The sequence below is a fragment of the Tubulanus polymorphus genome, chromosome 11 (genome assembly GCF_964204645.1).
Source record: "Tubulanus polymorphus chromosome 11, tnTubPoly1.2, whole genome shotgun sequence".
Lineage (NCBI taxonomy): Eukaryota > Metazoa > Nemertea > Palaeonemertea > Tubulaniformes > Tubulanidae > Tubulanus > Tubulanus polymorphus.
The window spans coordinates 2,582,479-2,609,675 of record NC_134035.1 but is presented as its reverse complement, the minus strand read 5'-3'; the positions used below and the strand labels follow the sequence as shown (position 1 = coordinate 2,609,675).

The 27,197-nt window shown below is 39.7% G+C and overlaps 2 protein-coding genes across 2 annotated transcripts in view; one reads left to right on the top strand and one right to left on the bottom strand.

The window, feature by feature from the left end:
• Window positions 1–4,237: 4,237 nt before the first annotated feature.
• On the bottom strand, window positions 4,238–19,845 carry LOC141913410 (TBC1 domain family member 9-like). Its single transcript, XM_074804940.1, has 26 exons — window positions 19,685–19,845; window positions 19,096–19,207; window positions 18,958–19,009; window positions 18,409–18,579; window positions 17,850–17,933; window positions 17,630–17,763; window positions 17,160–17,225; window positions 16,985–17,061; window positions 16,825–16,878; window positions 16,286–16,487; window positions 15,910–16,023; window positions 15,669–15,807; window positions 15,284–15,401; window positions 15,075–15,183; window positions 14,477–14,666; window positions 13,576–13,722; window positions 13,075–13,186; window positions 12,911–12,998; window positions 12,247–12,582; window positions 11,580–11,678; window positions 10,880–11,077; window positions 10,229–10,445; window positions 9,279–9,392; window positions 8,877–9,122; window positions 8,704–8,786; window positions 4,238–8,305 (listed from the first exon to the last, which is right to left on the bottom strand). The coding sequence occupies exons 1-26, from the start codon at window positions 19,726–19,728 to the stop codon at window positions 7,583–7,585; spliced, it is 4,029 nt and encodes a 1,342-aa protein (XP_074661041.1). The 5' UTR covers window positions 19,729–19,845; the 3' UTR covers window positions 4,238–7,582.
• A 439-nt stretch (window positions 19,846–20,284) lies between these two features.
• Window positions 20,285–27,197, top strand: part of LOC141913245 (myotubularin-related protein 13-like) — a 41,488-nt gene continuing 34,575 nt past the window's right edge. The window contains exon 1 of the mRNA XM_074804711.1: window positions 20,285–20,400. Within this exon, the coding sequence (XP_074660812.1) occupies window positions 20,346–20,400 (55 nt within the window). The 5' untranslated portion in view covers window positions 20,285–20,345. The remainder of the gene's footprint in view (window positions 20,401–27,197) is intronic.

Below are 27,197 nucleotides of genomic sequence, written 5' to 3'. Positions count from 1 at the left end.
GCTGCCCCTATGTACAACGATAGCGGTAAAAACTGGAACTAACTTTTTACTCGCTTGCCAGAGTCCTTGAACAGGCATCATGGACAAACTATTTATCGAAATAGAACTTTTTACACATTATTAGATAAAAACCCACTATCTACAGATTAAAAGAATTCAAAAACAAGAATTTATTTATTCAATCTAAAATATAAAGAATACACGACATTTCGATCTCACCCTAGAGATCCACACCTGACGATGATCTCTAGGGTTAGATCGAAACGTCGTGTATTCTATATATTTTAGATTGAATAAATAAATTCTTGTTTTTAAAATCGATATTTTTGGGGGCCGAAAATGATAGAATTATTTTGTAATTCTCCACTCGTTTAGAAAGAATTTCAAGTAACTGGCGAATAAAAAATGTCATTAATGACGCAAGCTGGAGCAAGTAATATTCTAGTGAGACACACCGCTGGAAAAGTCACTTTAATTGACGCCATCAATTAAAAATCCGGGCCGGGATTTAGTCATCCATAGTTCAACTAAGTGGATGAAATATTAGCCACCGAAAATGTGTCCAAAAGCAACACGCACCCGCCCGTTCAATAATAGTAAGACCATTTCGATGGCTAGTGTGAAAATAATTTTTTTATGAATACAATTCCACTTTTCGCCAAACAAAAAATGTTGTTTAGCACTATAGAACGATAACTACACTCAAACGTGGTGAACGGATAATAAGATGAAAACCCACTATCTACAAATTAAAAGAATTTAAAAACAAGAAATTTATTAATTCGAACAATCTGAAATATATAAAATACACGACGTTTCGATCTCACCTAGAGATCATCGTCAGGTGTGAGATATAGACTAAAAACAGGGGTATGTATACCAGAGGAGACCAGAGTTAATTGAGTAAATTGGTGAGTGAGTAAGTGAGTGAGTTTGTTTAGCACTCTCCATTTTCGTATTTGACTGATCTTCAACCAGAAAAATTGGCTAGTTTGTAATTCTAATGCTGTTTGAAGGATTTCATAATTTTTTCTCGAGTCCGGCCCGCTGTTAGAGCGATCAGTGCTGTACGTCATAAGAACGTCTTTTTGCGGTAAATATTGTGTCCGTTCTAACAGTTCGAAGACTCTGGCAAGTGAGTAAAATGTTAGTTCGCGTTTTCACCGCTATCGTTATATCTAGCGACAGCACCTGACTGTTTAAATCTGACGCAGCTCGCTGTTCTACTGTGGCACGTGAGCGATTTGATAGAAAAATCACTGTAGCTACACTACAACGATTTCACCATATTCGTATTCCGTCTGCAAAAAAGTATCAGGATTTCACAAATGAAGTTGATTAACCGGCGCATCTACCGACTGACAGCTCTTCATCTCCTCTCTTAACAATCGTGTCCATTTATAGAGACTTATATTCATCAACAGATACCGGCTTCTATTTGCACAGATGGATAAATTCGATGGAATAGACAGTCTATTCCATAGACTGTGTGATCGGCAGACCATTATATAGGCCTACCACGACGCCTTCCGACATTCTGATCTGTCAAAACACACTGGTTGGTTTCACTTTCATAATTATTCATTCTCTGTCATCTTGTTTGATAAACCCTGTGCCTGTTTGACTTTTTATTTTGAGTGTTTTGAGGAGGGGATCAAATAAGTGCCATGCCCATGTCTCGCCTACATGAAGTGAGCTTGTTATTCCAGCCACACTGTACAGCTGCATGTAGATACTGGTTGAATGTGAAATGTAAACTCAGCATGACGGAGCGATGATGTTTATAGCATCAGATACTGTAAATGCATGGCTAATCCTTCCCAAAATATTTCTAAACATGATGAAGTAAAAAATCCGCGAACCTATTCAATCTAATGAAAATAGTTTGTAATAGATAAATGATGGGTTTGAAATTCAACCATGATTTGAATTAAAAATACATGACTAACTGTGGTGAAAGAAAAAGACGCAACAAAATATGCATCACAAATGTACGCAAAAAATTTATTTATTTCTGTGAGAAAAATATCCAGAAATTCGGCAGAAAAAATGTTAGGCCCTAAAATAAAATAAATCGGTTGAAAAGAAAGTTCAGAATAGCTAATTAAATAAACAAATGAAGAATTTCAAACAATCATATTTATTCTCATACAACAATTATAAAAAATGCCAGGTTTGTGCTCGAGGAATTATTATGTAAGCTCCTCAAACACGTGGACTGTATTTCAAAAACAATCCAATCATGGACTCTATAAAACAAAAACGTCTATGGCCCACAACCATAAAAACTAAAAGAGTATTCATCCCATAAACTATGTCATTATTACAAATCATGCAAAGCTATGTTTAACTAATGTATGAAGCTTATCTGAACTATCCTGTCGATACTATATCTCAGTTTAAGTGTATTTCAACTGACCTACGAGTCGAACCCAGACGCTATACGCGATCAATATGATGAATTAATGGAGCGTAGATTTTATGAGACTTCAAGAACAAACTTTAAGGACTTTAATGACTCATCTGTTTACAAATCAAAAACAGTTTGCCTAATCAATATAAAGAATCAGGAGGATGCCATTTTATTGAAATATTCAAATATGAATAGTTCCTTCTCAGGCCTAGAGCCCAAATTACCTAACTTCAATTTTCATTAATCAACATTAAAACTCTTTCTTTATAGTTTATTCCACCCCTTCAAATAGACAATGAATTTTGTAAACTCATGGTACCCATCAGACTGGTTTGAAAAAAGGTGATACGTAGAATAAATCAATACTTCACATATTCTACTGTCGTTGCTTCTCCTGAATAAGTGTTTTATAAGATACGCATTGTCTCTGCTGCTCCTGAATAAGTGTTTATAATATACGCATTGTCTCTGCTGCTCCTAAATAAGTGTTCATAATATACGCATTGTCTCTGCTGCTCCTGAATAAGTGTTTATATATAAGACGCGCATTGTATCTGCTCCACCTATTGTAGAAGAAATCAATCATTGGGCGATAAACCAATGCTGGCTGAATCTAGATTTCTAGCTGTGATAGTTGATGAGTTCAATTCAAGATGGAATCTTTTGTTGGCTGTTTTAATCAGTAGAATCTAGATGACTAATTGATCTCAGGCTGAGCTTGTCTTATAGATGTTACTTAGCGAGTAAAAGAAGATATCCTGTAATTATACAATATCTTGAAATATACATAATTCTTCATATATATAGCATTAATCATAATAAATTCCATATAAGTCAACTTACCTTTCGAGATAACTGGGTTTAGTATCGGCTGGGCCTTTCCAGATTAAGCTGAAATGAGCAAAAGAATGATATTTTGTAGTTACACAATCCTTTCTGTATCATATATCGTAATTTACACGTATATCAACTTAACTTTCAATATTGCCGAGTTCAGTGTTCTTTTTTCGACATTGTCTTCGTTGTAGTCGCCTTCAGCATCTTCTTCTTCATCTTGGGAGTCCTGAAATGAAAAAAGAGAAGAGCGATGAAAACCTGGTACAGAACAAAACTAATGTCCGAAAGCTTTACAACTCTCCTTCGCCGGTCACATGCCGAGAACACCAGACAATGAGCCAGCCAGGAATATACTGCCCTCTACACGCCCTCACACAGAACACAAAAACCAGGATGACGACGCCTTACTTTCACCATTTACCCACAGGGTGTGCTGCGTGACGTCAGTAACTGATAAACCTGCAAGATTGCTTGTGACAAAAATAAAGTAGCGCAACTGGATTGCCCGCACTAGCACTCAAAGGAAGACAAGACTTATCCCTGCCCGAAGCAACCCACAGGGAATCAATGAATACTAACACTCAAAGGAAGACAGGGAAATTAATCCCTGTCCGAAGCAATCCCTTAAAAGGAATCAATGAATGCTAGCATGCAAGCGATCCCACAGTGAATCAATGAATCCTAGCACGCAAAGGAAGACAGGGAAATTAATCCCCGCCCGAAGCAATCCCTTAAAAGGAATCAATGAATGCTAGAACGCAAAGGAAGACAAGAGACAAATCTTTGCCCGAAGCAATTCCTGAAAAGGAATCAATGAATACTAGTAGACAGTCCAGCTTTACCACTCCATTTTCACTGCAAACAATCCGACAGATCTGCCCGTCATTGACGTCACCTAGCACACTCTCTGTTGATAGGTGGGGAGAGTAAGGCCTCGTCATCCTGGTTTTCATGTTCCGTATGAGGGCGTGTAGAGGTCAGCCATTTCCTGACCGGCTCTTTGTCTGACATCCTCGACACGTGACCGGCGACGGAGAGCTGACGCTTTCGGACATTAGTTTTGTTCCAGCAAACGTTGAAATTCGACAGAGAAATCGGCCCTGAAAAATAAAACGGATTAGAACCTGAAAAATAGAACGGATTAATAAACACGGAACAGTACAGGACAGTACGGAGACGAACAGTAACACATAAAACATAAAGACGTCGTTCCTCAGGAAGCAGGAACAGGAGCACAATTGTCATCAATAGCACGTGTAAATGATATCAACAACTATGAAAAACCACCATTGTGTCTTTCTATTGTTGAATGGATTTACATTGAGCTTAGGTTCCTGCACTGGGTTGAACACGCGCCAGTAGGCAGCTGAACAATATCGTGGAACTGTAATAAGGCCATAGCATAAAATAAATTACTTGATTCCCAACAGCTCCCCTCTCCAAATTTAGCCACCGCTGTGATTCTACCAGTAGTAAATGTTTGTACCGCAGGCCCCCGTGTGTGGATAAACTAGTACTGGAATCTTGTTCATACAAATCTTGTGGGCGAAAGTGATATTGTTGTATTATCAAAATCTGGATTGATATAAATATCTTACTTGGGAAATGCTGGAAATCATCGTACGATTTAATTAACGGATTTTGTCTTTATCAGAATCGTATCAACGTCGTTTAACTGTATATTCAATTTAATTTGGTGCTGATAGAATCTTCAGGTGTCAATTGACAACCGCTATCCTGTGAATAATATCTCCTACAATCAACAACAAAATCAAATTCGTTTTTCCCAGCAATTTTTCAATTATTTATAATTTAAATACAATGTACACATATTACAGCACCTCGCGACTAAACAAAGGTGTTAATAATATAACGAGAAATAAGCCTGAAAATAACAGCCGGATTCCAGTGAGTTTCATGAGCCTTTCGAAGTACCCAGTGCCCCTAATGAGCCAAAATTAAACCTACTATTTTTCGTCCTTTTTGAAAATATGAACACCAGGCTAAGACAACTTGCTGGAATAATGATGTTCGATATATAGCCTAAATAAATTGTTCAGCACATTCTTCCAACTTAGAAGCCTACAAACCTATACAAGATAACATTTAGCGCTTTTGTCACTGGAAGACGAGAGCCCAGGCTCGCGGGAAATGATAACAAACGTACGATTAATTCCAAAGTAACATATATACATTTACCCGGCACATATACGGCAGAAACTATCTGAGCACAGTATCTTAGCGCTACGGAATCAGGACCAATATTAACCATTGATAAAATGCTAGTGTTGTGACTATTAGAAAATAGCTCAAGAAAACACTTTCGAACTTAATATTTTTTTTCCGTTATCATCATGCCATTCTCCACATACGGTATTATAATCAAGTACTATTTTGTCAGGATTGACTCTATCCAATCTGACATTGTACTTTGGAGGATCGATCAGTATTTCATTGCTATCGACAACTGATCTAGATTTAGCGGGTTTCGCTATCGTCATTATGGATCTGGATTAAGCAGGCTTTTATCAGACTTAAACATGGATTTCACGGCTACCAACTACTGATATGGATATATCAGGTCAGGCTTCATGCGTTATTAACATCGATTGCTATGACGTTTCTATATCGAATGTTTCGTATATATAACTTAAAAGCCTTCTTGGCAGCCGACATTTATATCAATACAATTACATCCTAAACTTTGTAGAAAGATTGCATCAGTTTTAATAGACATTCATTGCACAATGAAGTTGTTTAGGATTCCGTTCCCTCGATTGCAAGTTAAGATTAATTCATTTTCAACGTTTAAATACAGTGAAACCTCGCTGTATCGAACTTCAGGGTCCGGTTCTATAGACATGGCTTAGACTTAAGACAGGTCTAAGACAAACTTTTTTCTAAAGCCAATCTAACAACTTAAGATCAGTCTTAAGATTTAAGACCACTTTTGGTCTTAAGTCTTGACTATGAAACTGGCCCGAGGAGACCAGGAAATCAGGGGTTGCAATTGCTCAAAAGTTGGTTAAAGATAACCAGTGGATAGATACCATACTAACAATGAACTTTTAATTGTCTCTATGTCAACTATCCACTGGTTAACTGGTATGAAATGATTAGAATTGTCCAGTCTAAGACAAAATTCATCAGACATTTCAATTCGTTTCATACCGGATACTGAAACGAACTATCGGTTGTAACTAACAGATTTTCTGGTCCCGTGAAGTTCGATGTAACGACGTTTGATTGTTGAGTCAAATCCAACCCAGAAATGTGGAATCGGATCCTGATTTTAGAAGCAGCGATGATGATTTCTTATTAAGCTATAACAAGTAGGAGATCTACTTCACATATACACAAGAAGCGCCACATACGTATTGCACATACAATGATATCAAAAACTGAAAATATTTTCGAAAAAAGTCTATATATATCGCAAAGCTATTTCCTAAAACTTCTCACAAAAAAACCCGTTTTCAAAACTCAAAATTAACCGATCCAACTGATTTGAATTTTCTTATGCAGTTCATCAATCCTTTTTCTCTTTGATTCCGATTCCCTAGACATAAACAAACTAGAAGAAATTTGGACCCAGCTCCACAGTTTGTGAGTTAAAAGAGTTAAATCTGAGTAGAAATTAGTTCATTTTCAATGAGTAAACCCTGAACTTTATATCTACTGGATGCAGTCCTGCTGTTGTGATGAGTTGAAATAAGTTCATTTTCAACAATTACCGAGTCTAAACTCTTTGAGTCAAATCTTAACTTTCAACTGCACCCTTCTCGTACGTAAGTGGCTCCAGTAGTTCCAGCAAGTGGCTCCAGTGCCTTGCAATTTGTAACTGCAGCCCTCAAAGGCTCGTGTCATATCCCCCAGCATTTAACATCTCTCATTTATTACGAATTATGAAAATAAAATATTGTAACCATTGATAAAACAATATATCCACGTGTTGAGACGATAATACGTAGAGAATCCCACAAGTATAGCGAATAGATGATATGAAGTCTGAAAATGTTTCCTTGAGCTAGTAGTTTATTCGACGTTTCCACTATATTCTAATAGTCATCTTCAGGAATATTTAGAATTAATAAGAATATAGTCGAAACATTGAACTAACTACTAGCTCGAGGAAACATTTTTGGACTTAATTTTATTTTTTTCATTATTATTGTAGGATTTTCGACATATCATCAAACATAGTAATAGTTAAATAAAAGATGAAATCGTTTATTATTGTAACTGGAGAGTTCGAAGGAACTGGGTTGTGAATAATAAACCGAATAACTTCCTTTCACCGCGTGAGTTTTTAATCGTCGAACATCGAAATCATTATAACGACGCCGAATTAGTGATGGCGCTCGCGACGCTGTTCGAACGTTGCATCAAACGTCGGTTTCGATACGCGTCGATGCGCGCGCTCAGTTCGTGTTCGCTTTCGAAGAATCGCACCAACGCCGGTTCGGTGAGCATGGACGCGAGGAACTGCTCGAACGTGATTGACCAGTCGGTGTCCGGCCGGTACGAGCTGGGCGTCGACGCCGTGCTGCCGCCGTGCATGCCGCCGCCCGACTGATTCGGGTTGTTGATCGGGATCGGTTCGGACGGTCGATTCACGTCCGGTTTTATATCCATTACATCATCATCATCATCATCATTTTCATCCTCTAAATCTTTAGACTCTGTCGTTGTTTCCTCTGTTTCGGTTATTTTCAACTCGTCAATTTTTTCGACGATTTCTTTGTCGTCTGCTGCCGGTGTCGCGTCTGCTGCGGGCGTCGCGTCTGCAGACGGCATTTCGTTCATCGGTGTCTCGTCGCCATCAGCAGCAGCAGCTACCGTTGCGCCATCTTTCGCATTCTTCTCGCTGCCGATGCTGATAATGCTACGCGTGCTGTCCTGCGACGAACTGTGCTTCAGATAAAACTGTTTGCCGACTTCGCCGATCTCTAAGAGCAACGTGCCGACCGTCGCTATGGAATGATACAGTTGTTGTTCGTCGATGTTGTCGCCGAACATGTCGTAGAGAGTCTTCCACAACTGGATGAATTGTTCCTACAAAAAAATAATCAAGTCAATGACTGGTTGATTTGGTAAGAAACCCTTGTTTTATTAAAACTGGTTTAAGTTTTTGACCTGGGTAGCCCCCGCACACCACAATTCAACCATGTTTTTGCAGCGAAAGGGTTTTAAACTGACGCCAGGACCCAGTTCCACAGTTGTTGAGTTCAAACATTGAAAATGAAATGATTATAACTCAGAATCAACTCTAACTTGCAACTGTGGAACCTGGATCTAGGACCCCGTTCCACATTTCTGAGTTAGGATTTGTCACTCATTGAGTTTGAGGTTGAGTTTGAGTTGACTCATTGAAAATATGAAATAATTTTAACTCAGAGTTAACTCTAACTAACAACTGTGGAACCCAGATCCCGGGCTTTCACTAATTTTACCTGGTTCATTCTTGGCACCGCTCGCAAATCGCTTTTACTGTCGTAGCATCCGGTCAACTTTGCTTTATACGGTGATATGTAATCTACAATATACGAATTTCGAGAAAAATTAAATCACGTTAACGCACGAATGACATCGAACCGATGTGAACAATTTTTTTTAAAATCCTCACCTCGCGATAACGAGTTACTCTTCTCGGAACTGAGGCTGTACGAATCGCTTTGATCGAGTAACAGGGGCGGAGCGAGGTCGCCGCCGAGACTGTCGCAAGACGGCGACTCGAGGGCCGTCGTCGTCGCGACGATCTTCCGTTCCAACGCGAGGGTCGTCGGAGGCGTCGGCGAACCCTCGGGCACGGACGCTAACGTCGCGGTCGCCGCTTGGAACGAACTCGTCGTGGCAGTCGTAGCGGTTATTTCTAGAATACAAACTACTAAATAGATTCTAATACATGCTTATAACCAAAACTGACTTTTCTTCTGGAGCGAAATCAAGCGATTGAAGTTTAAAGATTCTTAAACGACGTTTTGATTTTTTCGAAAAAGCCGTCTGACATCGCAATTGATTATCGTACCTGGTATGATAGGTTTTGTAGGTGATTTCGGTGACTTGTTGGTGCCGATATTCGCGGGGTATTCATCGCTGTCTAAGAAGAAATCGGCTGCTTCTACTGCATCTTCAGTCGCATCTTGAATCAGAATGGCAAACATCATTTATTTGATTCTATTCATAGATCTACAGTTTCAAATTTTAAAAGTCGTTACTAGACGGAATTTTTACGTATGAAAAGGGCAATAGCTATGAAAACAAGTGCATTTGTATCCTACGACAAGGTAGGGCAGGCGGTCCTGCTCACAAAATCTTAGTCAAACTTGCTGCATTATGAAGGGCTTTAGTGTTTGCTTATTGAAAAGAGCATATTTGTATCCTCCAACAAGGTAGGGTAAAGAGTGTAGGAAGTGTGGGCTCACAAAATCTTAGTTAAATTTGCTGCATTATGATTTGTATCTTTCGAAGGGTATGTGAGTTTTGCAGTTAAACAGACATTAAACGACAAAACTAGCAGTATGTGACATAATTCCGAACAACTCTTAACTATAAATGCTTCTCAATATCGATAATCAAAACTAACTACGTATCTTAGGTAAGCAGATGAAAGATAACTTATTGACTTTAGATATAAAGCATGAATGCTTGTTTACAGCTTTGGGTTACCTTAAAACATCTAGGCGCAGGATCCAGTCACACAGTTGTGGGTTAGAGTAAGCATTTTTTCTACATTATGAGTTAATTCTGTGTGAATATTAGTTTATTTTCGATGTGTTAACCCTACTCTAATGATTCAGAACTGTGGAACTGGGTCCAGAATCACACGTTCATTCACTCTCACATGCAGATTCATACAACATTATAGCGACTACTTCTAAAGCGTCTCAAGCATAAAGTACTGTATAATTCCTGTATGAGCTGCCACCACCGCCATCACCTCGCGGTTAGTAAATAAAAACATTTAAAAACACATACGTGCGCAGTCTGGATTAGTGTTAGACGAACATTCATCGGCAATACCGGTACCTGACTTTGGCGAGTCGAGGTTCATATCAGACGGCAGTAGAGCGGGCGGCATGTGCAGACAGTACAGCAGCTTTAAACGCTCTCCGAGATCGGCCTTGCTGATCACTCCCATCATCCAACTGAATTCTTTGAAATTGATCATGTGATCGCCGTTCACGTCCAGAATCTGTGAATCAAAGGAATGAAAATTGAATGTTTTACGAAATAGATTTTAGTAAAATTCACCGGTTGATCAGTTAATTGATTTATTGACTATTGTTTATTGACTGGTACCGAATAATGGAGTAATCTATTACAACATTATGATATAAACGTATTATCATGGACACCATGGCTGGGAACTTATCCTAAAGTAGGGGCCCATCTACCATTAAGAAGCTACAGTCCTGAAAATTGGTACCTAAAAAGACATTTTTGGCCCTACAAGACGAAGAATTCTTCTGACTTAATAAGACAACTCACTTCCAGGTACTTGATTGAAGTGTCTTTGTAGCATTTTAGTTGACAACAATGGCTGCCAATCTTGTACGACAATGTCCTAGAACACGGCTGCTATGAGCTTGTTTCAAAAATGTATTTAGGGGGGTATTTAGGACTTACCCTGAATAAACGAAGAGCCAGCGTACTGACGTGAACGCCGGCAGCCCACGGAGATATCGCGATAAACAACGTCTTAAACTGGTCGAAATCGATCTTGTATTGTTCGTAATACGGACGCGAAGGGTCGTATTTATCGCCGTTGTTTTCTACTAACTGATGATGGTTCGTTCTCCAGTAATACGACGTCAAATATTCTTCCTATATTTTCGGATAAAAACAAAGAAAATATGAAAATAGTAGTCTGGTCTTTAGGATCTTAGTTATCAGGGGGGTCCAGAACCCCGTAGCATTCTCAAATTTCGAAGGGCACTTTATATTCTGCCCCCTTTTTACGGCCAAAAATGATTGATATAAACCTTCTACTTTATAACAACCAGTAACTAAAAGAAATTTTATTTGTGCAGTAGGGGCTTTTTCAGGGAGAAAAGGCACTTTTTCAATCGCCACTGTATTTCAGGGTACATAGAATAGGGTATGGATCCTGGATATATGCCGGGTAGTTCCTGTGAGCACCTTCAGGGTCACATGAAGCTGAGAGTTCTCAAAATTATTTCATTTCACAAATGTGAAATTGGCTCTTGTATCTCAGAATATTTTCTAAAGCAACCTCTCTCTTTTTCCTCTCTTGATCGTTGTAGTAAAAGTACTAACACTACTAACTGAAGATGTGAGGTTTTGTTCTGAATCTTGGCATTCTTACCTTGAATACGAGGAACAAGTCTTCGAGCTCTTTACCGGTGGTTATTGTAGACTCTTGAACGCTTCGAATAACGTTCTTCATCGTACTGTCCTCGATACTCTGTAATCAAAATAACAAAATGTTTCCAACTTGGCAGAATTTTCGCAGATATTTCTCGTGAACCTACTGCCCTATGCCCAGGACTTTGTTAATAAAGTCAAAAAATGAATTGAAAACATTATACATGTATATCAGTATGAGAAACCCAGTAGCAGCATGGTTAGACCATTCATTTCGAGGATGCCATAGTACTGCAGCCCGTGGGCAAGACACTACTTATCCTCATTTCCCTCTATAACCAAATGCTATAGGGTACTGGCCTGATTCCCGAGTGCCGAGTTCTGTAGCTTGGATGTTATCTCTCCACAGTGAGAGAAGAGAGATACATGCGTCACATGTTTTACAGAGGCTAGGGGAAACCGTGGATCAATTATCGATCTTGATAAGTTGATAACCCTAAGGGGGAAGAAACCTATACACTATGATAGGGTACCTGGCCTGAAGCTACTGAAGCTTGGATGTCACTTCTGAGAGATACTGATATTCTGTTCGTGATAGAGGCTAGGGATAAACACTGAAGTAACTTTCTTAGACAAGGTCAAATCGGGAGATATTTCGGTTATATTACCTGCACGACTTTCAAACGATGTTTCAATCGTAATTTATCGATTTGCTGATTGGTCAACTGTCCGAACCGCGTGTAGCTATTCTCGATGAGTTCGCTGATTTCGATGGACGAAACTCCCGCGTCCTCATCATTGCCGTTATCATCGTCGCCGTTATCCTCATTACCGGCAGACGTGATCAACGCGTCCGGTAACGGTAGGATCGGTAACGAGCTGTCTTTGTTGGTCACGTGTTCGAGGTATTGCGCGAATAGCGTCATCGCCTCACCATCGTCCGTACAGCTCAGTAATTCCTCTCGTAATGTGTCGAGAATCGTCAATGAAATTTGGAAAATCACCTGAAATTAGTGACCGGACATTTATTATTCTTGCTTCTTTGTTAGTATAACCCCTTTAGGATATTGTTCCTTTAGGTTATTGATATGAGTCTAGGAAAATTGGAAGGCCCGGGTCCAGAGGAAAAGAAAAGGCATTTCTTGGATAAAGCAGCTATGTTAGCCACTAGCGGGCTCCCACCAACAGTGTGAATATATTTTTAAAAAAATACATGCGGAAGGTTGCAATTTCCGTTAGGATGAGTGTCAAATTTACAGGTTTTAACAATCATTGTCTTGATGAAAAGGGTAGCCTCAGTGGGAAGGCAGGGGTCGGGACCGCGAGACCAACCCGTAAATCTGCCCCTGCACAACTGACCTTAGCACCATCATAGAAGAAGCAATCGAGAATATTCACAGCACTAACAAATGGCATTACGCTGAAATATGAAACCATATTGTTAATATATCTACAAGTATCAAAATGACAATTCATCTAACCACGCCTGAACTAACCTGAGAAAGATCGTCAAAAACCAGGAAAGTGAAATCATGCTCAGTAGACCGAGGTTATCGAGTTTATCGTACAACTCTGGTAGATATTCTCTGATCAAATCCTCAAAAACACCTGAAATCAACAAAGTGTTTGATCAGTTTCCACCGAAAAGTGTCTATGATTCAATTGAAGAAAACACCCACAATAATGAAGGAGGACTAAGAGAGTATTTTAAAAAACGTTTTAAAAATGGGCCATAGAATTGAGTCTAAACGTCACTTACCCCCTTTATTTTGAAAAAGGCTCATAGAATCGAGTCTAAACGTCTCTACTCTCATTGTTTTTGAAAATAGGGCTCATAAAATTGAGTTGAAACGTCAATACTCTCTTAGTTTCTCTTCACAATTGTCAGGTTTTTTTCTTCAAGATCTCTGATGGACCGGTATTCTATATTACTAGACAATGATTCAGATGGACGTGTGTATAGAGTATAAATCATGCGGTATGATTTTCTCCAATACCTTGATCGATGAGGGCACCGACGACTTTAGTGTTGTAATAATCGGGCAGCATTCTCTCGCAGATCGCGACTAGCAACCAGAACGCTTCTTCTTCGCTGGCGTAAAGCAGTAATACACTGGTGACTATATTCATAGCCTGACAATAACCTAAAAAACATGTGAAACATACATGTGAGAGACTATTACAACATTATTATTATTATGGTATTTTAAGTGCCAGAATCCACTTAAGTGATCAATGACACTATATTACTGAATAAATCTAATGTGGTGAAAACAAATGTGTTTTGAGGCTTCTCTTGAAGACAGAGATACTCGAAGCCGCTCTTACATGGCGATGAAGGTTGTTCCACAAAAGTGGAGCAGCGACTGAGAAGGCTCTTGTCTCCATAAGAACATGTATAAGACAATTTCATAACACCTTGTACTTTAGATATATAACTATATAGATATATAACTGTACTATATTATACAGGACTGCATCCAGGACACAATTTGGGGCTATAGATCTTGAACAGGGCGTATTTGTATCCTTAATGAGATGAGTACTGCATGTTGAATGCAATAATGGGTGAAAGTCCTGTTAAATAAGGAAGACATAGACAAAATCTGTTTGATTTTATACATGACATCTAGCAATGTCAACAAATTTCCCTGACATTTCCCTGATTTTCAGCTTTTTTTGTTTACAAAATTCTCTCGATTGTTCCCCGACCTTTTTAAAGAAAAGAACAATCCCTGATTCCCAGAAAAGTGGCCACCGTGCATGGGATAGTTGAAAATAAATAGTTGAAGTGGATACAATGAAACTGCGTCATCCATTGTTTAACATTCGAGCAACTGACTCCCACTGTAGGAGATAATCCAAATTCAGTTATGATTTTCTGTTAGAAGTACTCACCGATATTAGGATTGCGGAATGCGTAAGCTGTAAGAACACGGCGTAAAGCTCCGATACCGAGCTCCGATTGAAACGCCGGATGCTCGGGTAGCGAACGATGTAGGTCTCGTTCTATCTCGTCGGTCGCCAGTGAACACTTTCCTTTACACTGCTCGACCAATGATGCATAGTAATTCGAATGCATGGCCATCTGTGAAATATAAACAATTGCGATATGACTATGAAAAACGCAGAGAATAATTTGCGGTGTTGGTATTTTTCTTACTCAGGGTATTATAAGCAAGATTTCATTTTTGCCTCAACCGAGAGCATCACTCAGGGCATTATTAGCAGGTGTGAGATTTCTTTTTCCTGATTAAGAGGGACAAAGTACCTTTTGACCAACAAACTCTGCTACCACCAAGATTCAAAAACATGAACCCTGGATTGATGAGAGACCAGTGAAAGACTGACTGACTGCTACCACCAGGATTCAAACACATGAACCCTGGATTGATGAGAGACCAGTGACTGGTACTTAAACTGATCTGAAGACCACATCTCTGTGTTGATACTATGTTAGCTTATTGATTAATGATAGTTATAGATAACAATATACCTCATTGATAGCTCCTGAATAAACCATCCAGATTTCACCCCGTAATGTATCAGGTATACCTTTCAGAATGAGCTCGTGTGTACGATGAGTTCGGTAGACGCATACGCCCCTGAAATAACAATAAAACAACCGATAAAATTTTTATTCTAAATATCTTCAGTGCACCTCTGGTAGATGAGTTGTTGTCAGTTGGCCTCTAGAAACCTCACCTGCCGTATTCGGCAAAGTGAATTTGCCATAGATGCTCTTTCACGGATTCTTTGGCAGAAATTTCATCCGAACCGCGTCGATTGAAAACTTTGATGAGGGCTGGCTGGAATGGATCATCTGTAAAAAAAAAGAGTTCATGATGAGTACATCTCTGAATACGGCTATAACCGAGTGGAAAAAATGTTCATATACGAGGGCTGTTTGAGTTAGCACTCGGGTTAAAGTTAATATAGTCGAACTCAAGCTTAATTTTGATCAGTGTAATCCGGATATTAATCTAATCTGGATATCATCATTAATGATCTAGTGATTCTGTTTGTAGTTTTATCGACCATTCGACTCTCAAAGGTGTGGAGGTATTTGTTTCTAAAGAACGAAACCTACCGTTATCAGATTCAGTGCTCTTCGTACTGGCGCCGCTTTCGCTGCGACTCTTTCTGTGCGTCGGCTGTTTCGACAAGAAATCCGATATTTTCTCCAAGAGAAGCTCGCGATCGGTGAGCTGAGCGAACAGGAAATTCATCTGTAAAACAAGTAGAGATCGCATCAGCATCATAAGATAATAATAATCATCCGAGAAAAATGTTTGAAAACATGAAAATGTAAACTTCATTCGTTGCTGTACCTTTCCTTTGGTTGTAATGAGCAGCGCTCCATTAACCCCACCGGTGTTATTGTCCACTTTCTCGACCACGTAAATTTCTCTCATCGGAATTTGTACCAATACCAGTTTTTTAACCTGCAATTTCATATATTATATTATATTCTATATTATATATATTATATTCAAGATATTTTCATGAAGTACAGATATATATATGTTTGAATTATCTTTTTAAAAGATATTCAAAATCTAGCTACAGTACTCGTTACTCGTCTCAAGTCGGTGAATTAGACAAAGAGATTATTTTCTAAACTAAAACTGTCCCTGATTCTCAACTCAGGAAATATGTGCAAATGCTACCCGAGAAAGAACATTTCATTTCACAACTTTTACATACCCGACTCGCGAAACAGATGTAATTCTCGGACAGATAAAGTCGGCCAGTAATATACTGTTTGCTGTACGGAGCCCAGATCGTCGCCTCAGTGTCGCCGTCTAACTTTTCCGTTACGCTTAAATTGAACATCTGACGATAAGCTTCGCTGCGCGCCCTCGCGTCCAAATCACGTTTCAACGTCGACACTTTGCGAGTTCTTCTTCTACAATTTGAACACAGATACTTTTTTTTACACGGTTCATAGCAGCAAGGTTGAGGCAAGAGTAAGCAATTTATATTGTGAATATGTAAACACTTTTTAGCTACTTTTGTAGGTAAAAGTGACACTTATCATAATCCACAACATAATCGCCCAAAAGCATGAATATTGGTGTAGGGCCTAATTCATATTTCAAAGCTTAAAATAATAAATGCTCTGAAAATAGCTGGATACAGTTCAAGAGCAGCTATTTCTTTAGTTTGACTCAAAGTGTTATAATTAGTTTGTTCCCAAATATTTCATCCCAGAATCAGAATTAACTGATTCGTATTGTTCATACTTGGTTCTCGATGCTATCGTTCTGTCCTCCTCAAATGTTTCCTCTGTAATCAATCTGAAATCAGGAGTGAACACATATTTGACTGGCACCGCTAAATCAATCTTTCAAGTGCAGGAAGTGTGAAAAGGTATTTATTGGCAGATCATAAAACCGTACTCACTGTCGCATGGCCAGGTTAGCCAGTTGCTCCATCAATCGAAATGTTTCATAACTTCTTACGAACATCGAGAAATAATGCTTAAAAGATACAAAGATACATGAAACAGAATTCATTCAATGAAATGCTAAAGGAACATGTTTCAGATTTCGGGCATTGTTAAATGAATTTAGCTTACATCAGCCTCTCTGGTTGTGACTCTGATACTGTCGGGAAATAGCATATTATTGCCCTTTTCCAGTTTCTGATAGAGAAAAATACCCATATTCGATTATGTTCAATGTGTGTTCGTTAAAGTATCTAAAATTCAAACTCAAATAATAGAGATACTGATGCCTAATTCTTATCTTGAAATATCAATTAACAATTCTGGGCTCGGTTCCACAGTCATGACCTAAGTCTTGAGGTGGTCTTAAATCTGAAGTTGTTAGATCAGCTATTGAACTAAGATGGTTTATGACTGGTCTTAGTCTAAGCCGTGACTATGCAACCAGCCCCTGGTGATCTTACTTATAACCTATTGATAATATGTATGACTTTGAGTGGTCAAAGTTTTCTGTTTTCAAGTCATGTCTGTGTACCTGGCCTCCGCATTAAAAGTTCAAGACACGATCAGATAAATGCGATTGCATCTTGTATTTGACTTACTGTGACGTCCATCCAACGAATGATCATCTTCGCCTCCCTTCCCATTAGAAACGAATAGAAGCAAAGATGATTGACGCTCAAATAAAGCCAGCCTTGTCTCGGTACACGCCCCTTCCAATAGCTGCAAGAATAATCTACGAAACCCACACGTTTTTAGCGTCAATATTTCAGACCTGAAACTATTTCTAGAAAATCACGGTTTAGATTTTTTTTCACTTACGATTGACGAGTTTCTCTTCAGGCGGCATGTTGAAAAGTTTCCTGAACTTGAAAGCTGTCGATTTTATATCAGTAGTTTCTTCATCTAAAACGCATTAAAATGTGTATTATACCGTTTAGTGGCCGAATGACCTGTGAGTCAGATCAAGGGTTCACGCACATTTATGTGCATACGTGCTTCCTAGGTAAAACCGAAAGCACATTCTGCACAAAAGCACGTCAGATTTATCTACTAACAAAAGTTCACACATTCTTGCTAATTCTCACATGTTTTTGACTCAAATTTCTACTTCCCTGCCACGCGTTGAGGGAATATGATCTTGAAAACATTTGCATAAATGAACTGTTTATAATCGTTAGAAAAGACTTAAGACTTATTTACAGTGAAACCCCGATATACCGCCCACATCGGTGCAGAATGATTTTGGCGGTATAGACAGTATGGCGGTATATTGGGGGTGTTTTACTATGTATTTGTATAGAGATGTACATTGAGAAAACTTGGCGGTAGGCGGGGTGGCGGTATGTGGGAGGGCGGTATATCGGGGGTTGGGCCGTACCTTCGCTGAAACTTTCGATTGTCGTATTCGCGATGAGACTCTCGATTTTACACTTGACGAATTCCGAAGCTTCGTCGTTATTCTCGAACGCCGACAGAGTTTCCATCAGACACTGTTCAATCCATTCCCAATCACGGAATATTTCCTTCTTACTCGACGCGATGGCAATACCTGAAGGTGATATCATTTATGTAAGAAATATATAAAGCACTTTCTGCTCATTTATAAATTCCCCGCGATTTCCCTTATTTTTTCATGTTACAACACAAAATTCCCTCGTCGAATCTGCCGCGGGTGAATAGAGAAAATTCGTATATATATTCGTATATATAGGGTTATATTCTAAATTCATGTATTTGATTCATTTTCGATGTTTTGGCCCCAGCTCCAGAAATAGGGCCAGTTGCTCAGAAGTTGGTTAAAGATAACCGACGGATAAATTCCATAGCAACGATGAACTTTTATTTGTCACTATGTCAACCATCCACTGGTCAAATCTAACCAGCTTTTGAGCAACTGCAGCGTCCCTGAAGAGAAGAAAGTTCATACCGTAACTCAGTTCAGCTCCCGGTGTATGATGAAGTATGCGATATGGAGGCGTCTGAAAATTAAGAAATGATAAAAATTCAGTCATAAATAAAAAATGCGTGATTTTGAAATGAACTGGAATAATCCCAGTACTGATACCTTAGAGTCTAAAATAGCGTCTACAGTTCCGACCAGTAAACCGGTCAGACCTCCTCCACCATGGCCTTTCCTTCTCTGCATAGTGAAGAACGGATTCGCGCGCTCAGTCACCCTGAATAACACAATATAAAGGCACTTAGAATACCAAGACATGAAATAGATCAGATTTTTGACGGGAACCCACTGCCCAGTAACTTGTATAATGATAAGAACAGAACGAGGTACCAGGGTTGGTCATTGATAGTGGTTTAATCTCCTTCTCCTTCCAAATTGATCGTGATATAAAAAACCAGTAATTAGAGACTATTCCACCTTCTAGAGCAGGTAATGAAAAAAGATTGGTCTCCACTGATTCTCCTCTTGACAAATTTGTTTTGACCAGATAAGAATCAGAGTGCACCCGACCCGGGAATAGCGTGATCCATTGGCTGATGAGAAGGCTGGTACAGATTTTGTTTATCCGGAATTTATTTTGCTAAATCAGGTGAATCATTTCAACCTAAAACCTGCCTCCTTTTTTATCAGTAGTCAGAGGTGGGAGGGACATAGCTGAGCATAGGCCCAGAATGAAAATAAAATGGTAATTTACCATAGGGCATTAGCTAACAAAACCTCTTCTGGTTTTATCCACATTTTAAATACTTCGCAAGAAACGTTGATTAACCAAAATCGAACCGATGCTAATTTAATCAAGCCGTAATTCTCGTGAAAACATTTTTATTTTTGATCATTTTTGGGTTTCCTGTCATCCGCCATCTTGAACGTCAGAAATCATGTGACTTTTGTGTTTACGTTTTGGTTAAGCGTAATATGCGGAATCGGAATTAACAAATGAACTGAAATTGATCATCGTTTTTTTTCCTAAGAAGAGATTGGAAAGAAAAAAATTAAAAAAGCACTTAAGATACTTTAATTTATGCAAAAACAAAAGCAATGGAACATAGCTGATTAAAAGATAAATTTAGGTTAAGCGTAATATCCGTTATCGGACTGTAATCAATGAACTTTATTCATTATTGTTGTAGTCTTCAAAAAGATTATGAGATAATCTTCTAGTAGTAAAGTTTGAATAGATTAATCTATCATCATTCTATACCGTCTTAAACGTAGTGGAAAGGGACCCTGGCACGCGAGTGTGGCCCACTTCCCGTGTGCGCAGACCGGTTGCGCAGACACACTTGAAAGATGGCGACTACAGCGGAGTATAACGATTTGGATTAGTTTAGCTCTGATTATCGAGCTTTTTCGACATGTCCCGTTTGGCTGACTACTTCGTTGTAGTAGGATACGATCATGAACGCGCACGTGAGTTGAATTTTTCTACGCTCGAGTTTTTATCGGTGTCATATCGACGGTAAACGACGGAGTAAAGAGGACGGAGTCGGAGGTAGCTCTCGCCCATCCGACCGCATCGTTTCATTTTGACAGCAGCAGAGATGAGATTAGATAGTGAACGTGTTCGATCGATGATGATGCACAGTTCAGTTCGCGTGTTCAATTCTAATTAGCTTTCTTCAGATTCAGGGATTTAAAGGAGCTGTGTTCATACGGCTAACATCGAAGAAGTTAACACCAAAATATATTGATCGATGATTTTGATTGTCTCTTGCCAATTAATTGCAAAATTTCTAATTTTGTGGTAGGCCTATGGTAGTTTCCTCTAAGAATATTGAGAAATAAGTTTAATTCGGATGCCTTGTTAACAGCTCTGCAGTAACAGGCATTCATCACTAAGTCAGTGTTCTGATACCGATAGTGATAGCCTACATCATATTGGCCCTCACAGTGTAGTATATCTAGCCAATGTTCTTCAAACAGGGGAACCCGTACATTGTCTGGTACCATGCCAAGGCTCGTCATCTGTTGCCCAGGCTCGCCAACAATGGCCCAAGCTCTCCCACACTTGCTCAGGCTCTTCAACATTGGTGCCTGAGGCTCTCCAACCGACAGTGGCCCCGGCTCGCCAACAGTTGTCCCGAGCTCTTCAACTGGTCCAAACTCGCCATTGCAGGGGTCAATCAAATATTACAATGGGTTCAGGTACTTAAGCAGTGCTAATTAGACAGTGACTTGGGCTCAACCAATAGTGGTAGTTCAATCAATTAGTAGTTACTGTTAAGCTCTCCAATAGTGTTTGCAAAGGTACCAGTAGCTCTTGAACAGTGATATGATATCGTATGCTATGATTTATTTTCTCCACAAAAAAATTCATAATCAACAAAATAATATACAAAATAATTGGTGGATAACGTGTAAAGGGATAATACCAATCAAGCTGTAAAGCTGCTCAGAGCCGCAAGTGCTAACAATTGCGTAACATTCAACCTGATGCAGCCATTTGCCACCAATCGAGTTAATATATAAAATATGATTTATTTTCGCCGCAAAAAAAAACTTTATGATTAACAAAATATTGAACGAAATAAATGGTCGACAATTTATGGAGAGGGACATCAAGCTAGCTTTTGTGCGCAGCCGCAAGTGCTGTTTGTTGCAGTAACAGGATAGCTAATGGTCCTCGGTGTACGGCCAGGAACAGTAGTAATAAGGACTCGGAACAGTAACAGGGGCCTTACTGTCTACTAGCCATCTGTCCCTAGTAATATGAGATCTGCGTCATTTATAGTTTGAGTTATTTCTCGGAGAGACTGGAGCCGTTTCTCTGAATACTGATAAAAAATGGCTTCCGTCGTACGTATAATAGACTGCACGAGTTCACGACAACTTGACCAACAAAAACCGAACATTTTTAAAGGAGGGATGATAGACAGCAGTACGCGGTGATAATATTAACCTCTGTGACCTCATGTACGCTTGCGACCGACTGAGTGTCAGTGTATATTCTAATCGGTACTTAACGCGCGCTTGAGGTCTGGTCGGAAATGACACAGTGGCAGCCGTAGCAGCGTTGTAATAACACTACAATTATATATATATATATATATATATATATATATATATATATATATATATATATATATATATACACACGTTGAAATGAAATAGATGATGATGACTATGAGTTTTTTCTCATCCCGAACTCGTTTCGTGATAGGTCAAAATGAGAGTTCATTACTCTGTTATTGCGGAATCTCCTTACTCAGTAAATTGTTCGGTGTGAATTTTACTGAATTTTCGCTGTTTCAAAAACCTTCTACTTCCCTGATTCTTGATTCGGTGAAATATTCACGGCCCCGGCAGGTCCTTAGCGAATATTATGACTGAAGAAACTTTCGTACTTTTCGCTATAGTCTGAATGGAATATTCTGGGTACGTATCGTTGGGTAGTCTAATATCTCTCTACCCTGGGTGCCTGGATTTAATCAGTAATTGACTCTGAGTCATATAGGTGTTGTCGGATCCATAGCTGGGTGTCGCGTAAGTGGGGGAATCTTGATTACTAAACTGACTGACTTTATATCGAAAATAACGTAATTTTCAAATTACATCTGGCGCAAATCTGTAAAGTCTAGCGGTGAGCAGTGATATACCGCAATGCGCAGATATGATGAAATATGACTACTACCACTAAATCTGTGACTGTTGAGTCTGTTCTTTTTTCGTATTCATTCCTGAGTCAAGTTTGTGACTATTAGTTCGAAAAACTCGAGAGAAGAAGAAAATTCGTAATATTCTATTTTCTCGTATAAATATATCACATTTCGTTGTGTTGATTATTCTGTATCGATGATTAGTTATTTGTTTAAAAAGACTGGAGCTAATTATTGGCACAATTAGAAGTCACGCATATACACACACACACACACACACACACACACACACACACACACACGTACGTACACTGCAGACGCCTTCTGTTGTTCTGAGAGTTGTTCTTCTCTCGTGTGTTTAATTAGGCTTCTGTTACATCGCTCCCGGTGTAATTGTTAGCTGATACTGGTTTAGAGCAGCTTTTTGAAGAAAAAAATAACTAGATTATCGTTTGATGGCCTTAACTCACGGGGCCCAGTTTTATAGACTGGTATTGACTTAAACCCGGAGGCTAACTCAATTGATAATGAATTGAGTTAACCCTTGGGTTAAGTTAATACCAGTCTATAAAACCGGCCCCTGGAGTCTATGAGCAAAACCGATTGTTAATGTGTAACGAAAATATCAGTTATTTTCATTTGTCTGAATGATGAAGTTAAATCACTGTCGGATTAAGTTGTTAAATCTGTGGGTTTTTGCTCATTAACTCTGGAATACTTGTAACAATGTCAGTCTTTAGCAGTCATGCACAGAGGTCTGTATCTGGAGTACGCCTAGCGTCTCGTGTATGTGCCCAATATAGTTCCTAGGTTTGCGAGATACGATGCATGTTGTCATCGCATTATGGAGACCGTCCCCCCCCCTCGGCAGGGATTGAACCTGATGGAACCATGAGACTCGGCCATGGCACGAACCCTTACTTGCTTGATTAGCCCGAGTGCACGGGTTTGCGCGCAGGAATATTTGCCTCACCGATCAGATTGCCCAGATTACCTGTATTTGTACAATCGCTCGGGCAAAACCAATGGAATAACCGTGGGGTTGAGATAAAATATGGTGTCTGATTAGCTAATGATGACATTGTCTAAACTGCACACGTACCTGTGCTAATCAGACAGGGTTCCGTACTGTGGCAGTCTCGATGCCATCAGGTTCGAATCCCTACTGGGTGAGCGTAATTGGAGCAGGGTTTTGTGCTGATGAGTGGTGATAAAACAGTAGCTGATTTATTCTGAAGTCGTTTTTTCGTTGGAGGTGGCAACGTTCGAATTGGAATCTTTCGACAATCGGTTCAAAATGTTGGAATGTAAAGTATCCGAAGTATGAATCGCTTCTTAAATAGACGCGCAACGTGCGAAGAGGTTACTTCCTTCATCGACTGATAGGATAAATCAAAATGATCATCTCGATTGCTGTACGTGAAGTTCCAGGGGTTAGAGACTGTCCGGTTATCAGGGCTCTCTGTAATGTATGAATATAGCATGGAATAGATTTATAGGCTGGGGGTAATAATACCAATTTGGAGCGCGTCAGAACTGGACTCCGTTTAGGATGCCTGCGCTTAAATAAATGATATTTGTCATCATTTTTGCTATCTTGTTTTTAGCTTTTAGGGCATCAGGATTCTGCCCTATTTTCCGTCCAAATCATACTAATCTTCGTTTTAATCTTTTTGTCGGAATTTTGGACTTGGTCACGAATTGTTCTGTGCAGAATTTTCAGAATGGATTATGGAAGCGTTTGGTTTTATTGCACGTCCACCATTCGGGGTGGCTCCGAATGAACATCCAAGTGCTGCGGCAGCTCCGGCGGCATCGGGTCTAGAAAGCTCGCCACAGAAACCTAGATCGGCTTATTGATCATTTTCGCGGAAAGCTTTTAGATATTAATGTCTGGGAAATTTTAAGAATTTTTATTTTGATTAATGATGTCTGGGAAATTCTCTGACACGTCTCTTGGAACTCGGGCTAACCCCCCATATATATATATATATATAGAACGATAGTTTCTTTCATATATCCACAACCGATGATATAAACATTATATCTGGTGCTTGTTTATGGAGAATAGACCTAGATCTTTTTACTCGTGTTGTGAAAAAGGGAAAAGTGATCGGCAGATTTTTTTCGTGCTTTTCGTTTGTGTTGGAAGTTTTGCCGTACAAGTTGTTTTCAATATTCTCTCTCTCTCTCTCTCTCTCTCTCTCTCTCTCTCTCTCTCTCTCTCTCTCTCTCTCTCTCTCTCTCTCTCTCTCTCTCTCTCTCTGGTTGTGAAGTAGCGATTCTCTGTATGTACACGATACACACACGATCCAATTTACACTAACTATTATTTCTATAAGATGTACACACGCGGAATACCTGTCTGTCAGAGAAGAGCTAAAATGCTCTCTCTCCCTTCTATCTCGCTCCTTGGCTGGTCGTATTATAACGATGCTTTGAACTCCTTCTCTCTCTCTATCCGAGATACATTTAAAGATTTTCGAACTTGAACTCCGAACAACTCCCGTAAGACCTGAGCACTGACCGCCGGCTACCACTGATTCAAGAGTAGCTGCTGCTATTCCTAAGAGCTCAATTTCTCGTAAGAACTTCGAAATAAGTTCGAAATCAACCGTATGGTTTCCGTAGTTAATTTTGTTTTGCAGTTTTCGCTATGATTCAAGGTCTAAAATAGTTATCAAATTGTGGTGAAAACTGCGGCATAAAAGGTTGCGTAGATACGTGAGCTGTTTCACATCAATATCATAGCTACACTGGTATATAGTTTACTGGGGTCATCGCGGAGTCTTCATCGATTTCCACCACCTCCGCTATACTCAGACACCGTTTTGAATATGGTCGGTCGACCCTCTTCCGCAGAGTCAACCATATTTAGACGATACCGTATTCCTGTGGGACCTGTTTTGGACCCGTATGGTGAACTTACGTCTTTCGTTTCTGAAACTGCGGACGTCTCTTTTGAATGTACGGTCAGCTCGCTTCCACACGACCTCTCTTCCTACTCGGGAAGAAATTTCATTTAGTCTGCGATAGATATATCGCTTAACCCCGGTAGCGCTTCCATTTTTGACACAACACGAGCTTCTTGATGCCCCTAAAGTGCAACATTCCCCCCATAAAGTGCAGTTCATCGTGACATTTGCACGAGTTCCTTTCCATAAAGTATTGCGTACGAGCTCCCCTTTCATCTAGCCTGCACAGTCTCTTGACATATATTTAGTTTAGATCTTCTTCCTCCAGTTTCCATAGATAGTCTCTGCAACACTGGAACTACACGGTTTGTGAAGTGTTTTACTCCGACTCTGATTGTACACACGGCGGATCCGTTTTTTCCATGACCTTTCAGCAAAAAGAATAACCACTTGAATTACGCTTGGTTTATATAGGTTATCGATTAGAATTGAAAACCAGACTCGCTGCAAGTTCGGCTGCATCAGTGATGCCCAGTTGTGCAAGCGGCCCAGACTTGCTGCAAGTTTGACTATGTCAGTGATGCCCGGGTGTGCCACCAACCCCATGCTGTTGCTTCAAGTTTGGCTATGTCATTGATGCCTGGTTGTGGAACCGACCCCATACTTGCTTCAAGTTTGGCCCAGTTGTGCAAGCGGCTCCAGACTTGCTGCAAGTTTGGCTATGTCAATGATACCTAGTTGTGGAACCGACCCCATACTTGCTTCAAGTTTGGCCCAGTTGTGCAAGCGGCTCCAGACTTGCTGCAAGTTTGGCTATGTCAATGATACCTAGTTGTGGAACCGACCCCATACTTGCTTCAAGTTTGGCCCAGTTGTGCAAGCGGCTCCAGACTTGCTGCAAGTTTGGCTATGTCAATGATACCTAGTTGTGGAACCGACCCCCATACTTGCTTCAAGTTTGGCCCAGTTGTGCAAGCGGCTCCAGACTTGCTGCAAGTTTGCCTATGTCAATGATACCTAGTTGTGGAACAGACCCCATACTTGCTTCAAGTTTGGCCCAGTTGTGCAAGCGGCTCCAGACTTGCTGCAAGTTTGGCTATGTCAATGATACCTAGTTGTGGAACCGACCCCATACTTGCTGCAAGTTTGACTATGTCAACGATGTGCAAGCGGCCCAGACTTGCTGCTATAAGTTTGTCTATGAAAAAATGATTATCATATTTAAAGTCATTGAGGGCGGCCCGCTGGTGCCCGTTGGTTTTTGTCCGCGGGCGTGTTACATGCATGCATGCATACGTGGGGTTCAAATCCTGAAATTTCTCCCGAGTATCTCCGTATCACGTACAGTGACGATAGTCCCAATGGAACTGGTGATTATCTTAAATCTTAGAAATGGTCTTGACTTAAGCCTCGATATAGAACACGAATAGTTATCTCGGCAAATCTTCCTAAAAAAACAACCTGACTGTGCCACGTGATGTAAAATATGAGATCCTAATTTTCCGAATCAAATTCATTGCGTCTTAAACGTTTTTGATGTCATTTGAAGTACGGACTTGTTCTCTGACTTGTTCCTTGACTTGTTCTCTTACTCAAGCCTCATATAAACCTATAAATGAAGGCAGTAAATGGTTTTATTTATTATTTATGGAATACGACTTACGTAACATTGTTTATGTATGATTGATAATGTTGT

Bases quoted from the DNA above. Each gene is read 5' to 3' on its own strand.
- LOC141913410 (XM_074804940.1), bottom strand. From the start codon at position 19,728: ATGTGGATAAAACCAGAAGAGGTTTTGTTAGCTAATGCCCTATG. The intron at 19,010-19,095 runs GTATCAGTACTG...CTTAATTTTCAG, and splicing joins ACGCTATTTTAGACTCTAAG to ACGCCTCCATATCGCATACT. The intron at 11,078-11,579 runs GTAAGAATGCCA...CCGAAAATATAG, and splicing joins ACTTGTTCCTCGTATTCAAG to GAAGAATATTTGACGTCGTA.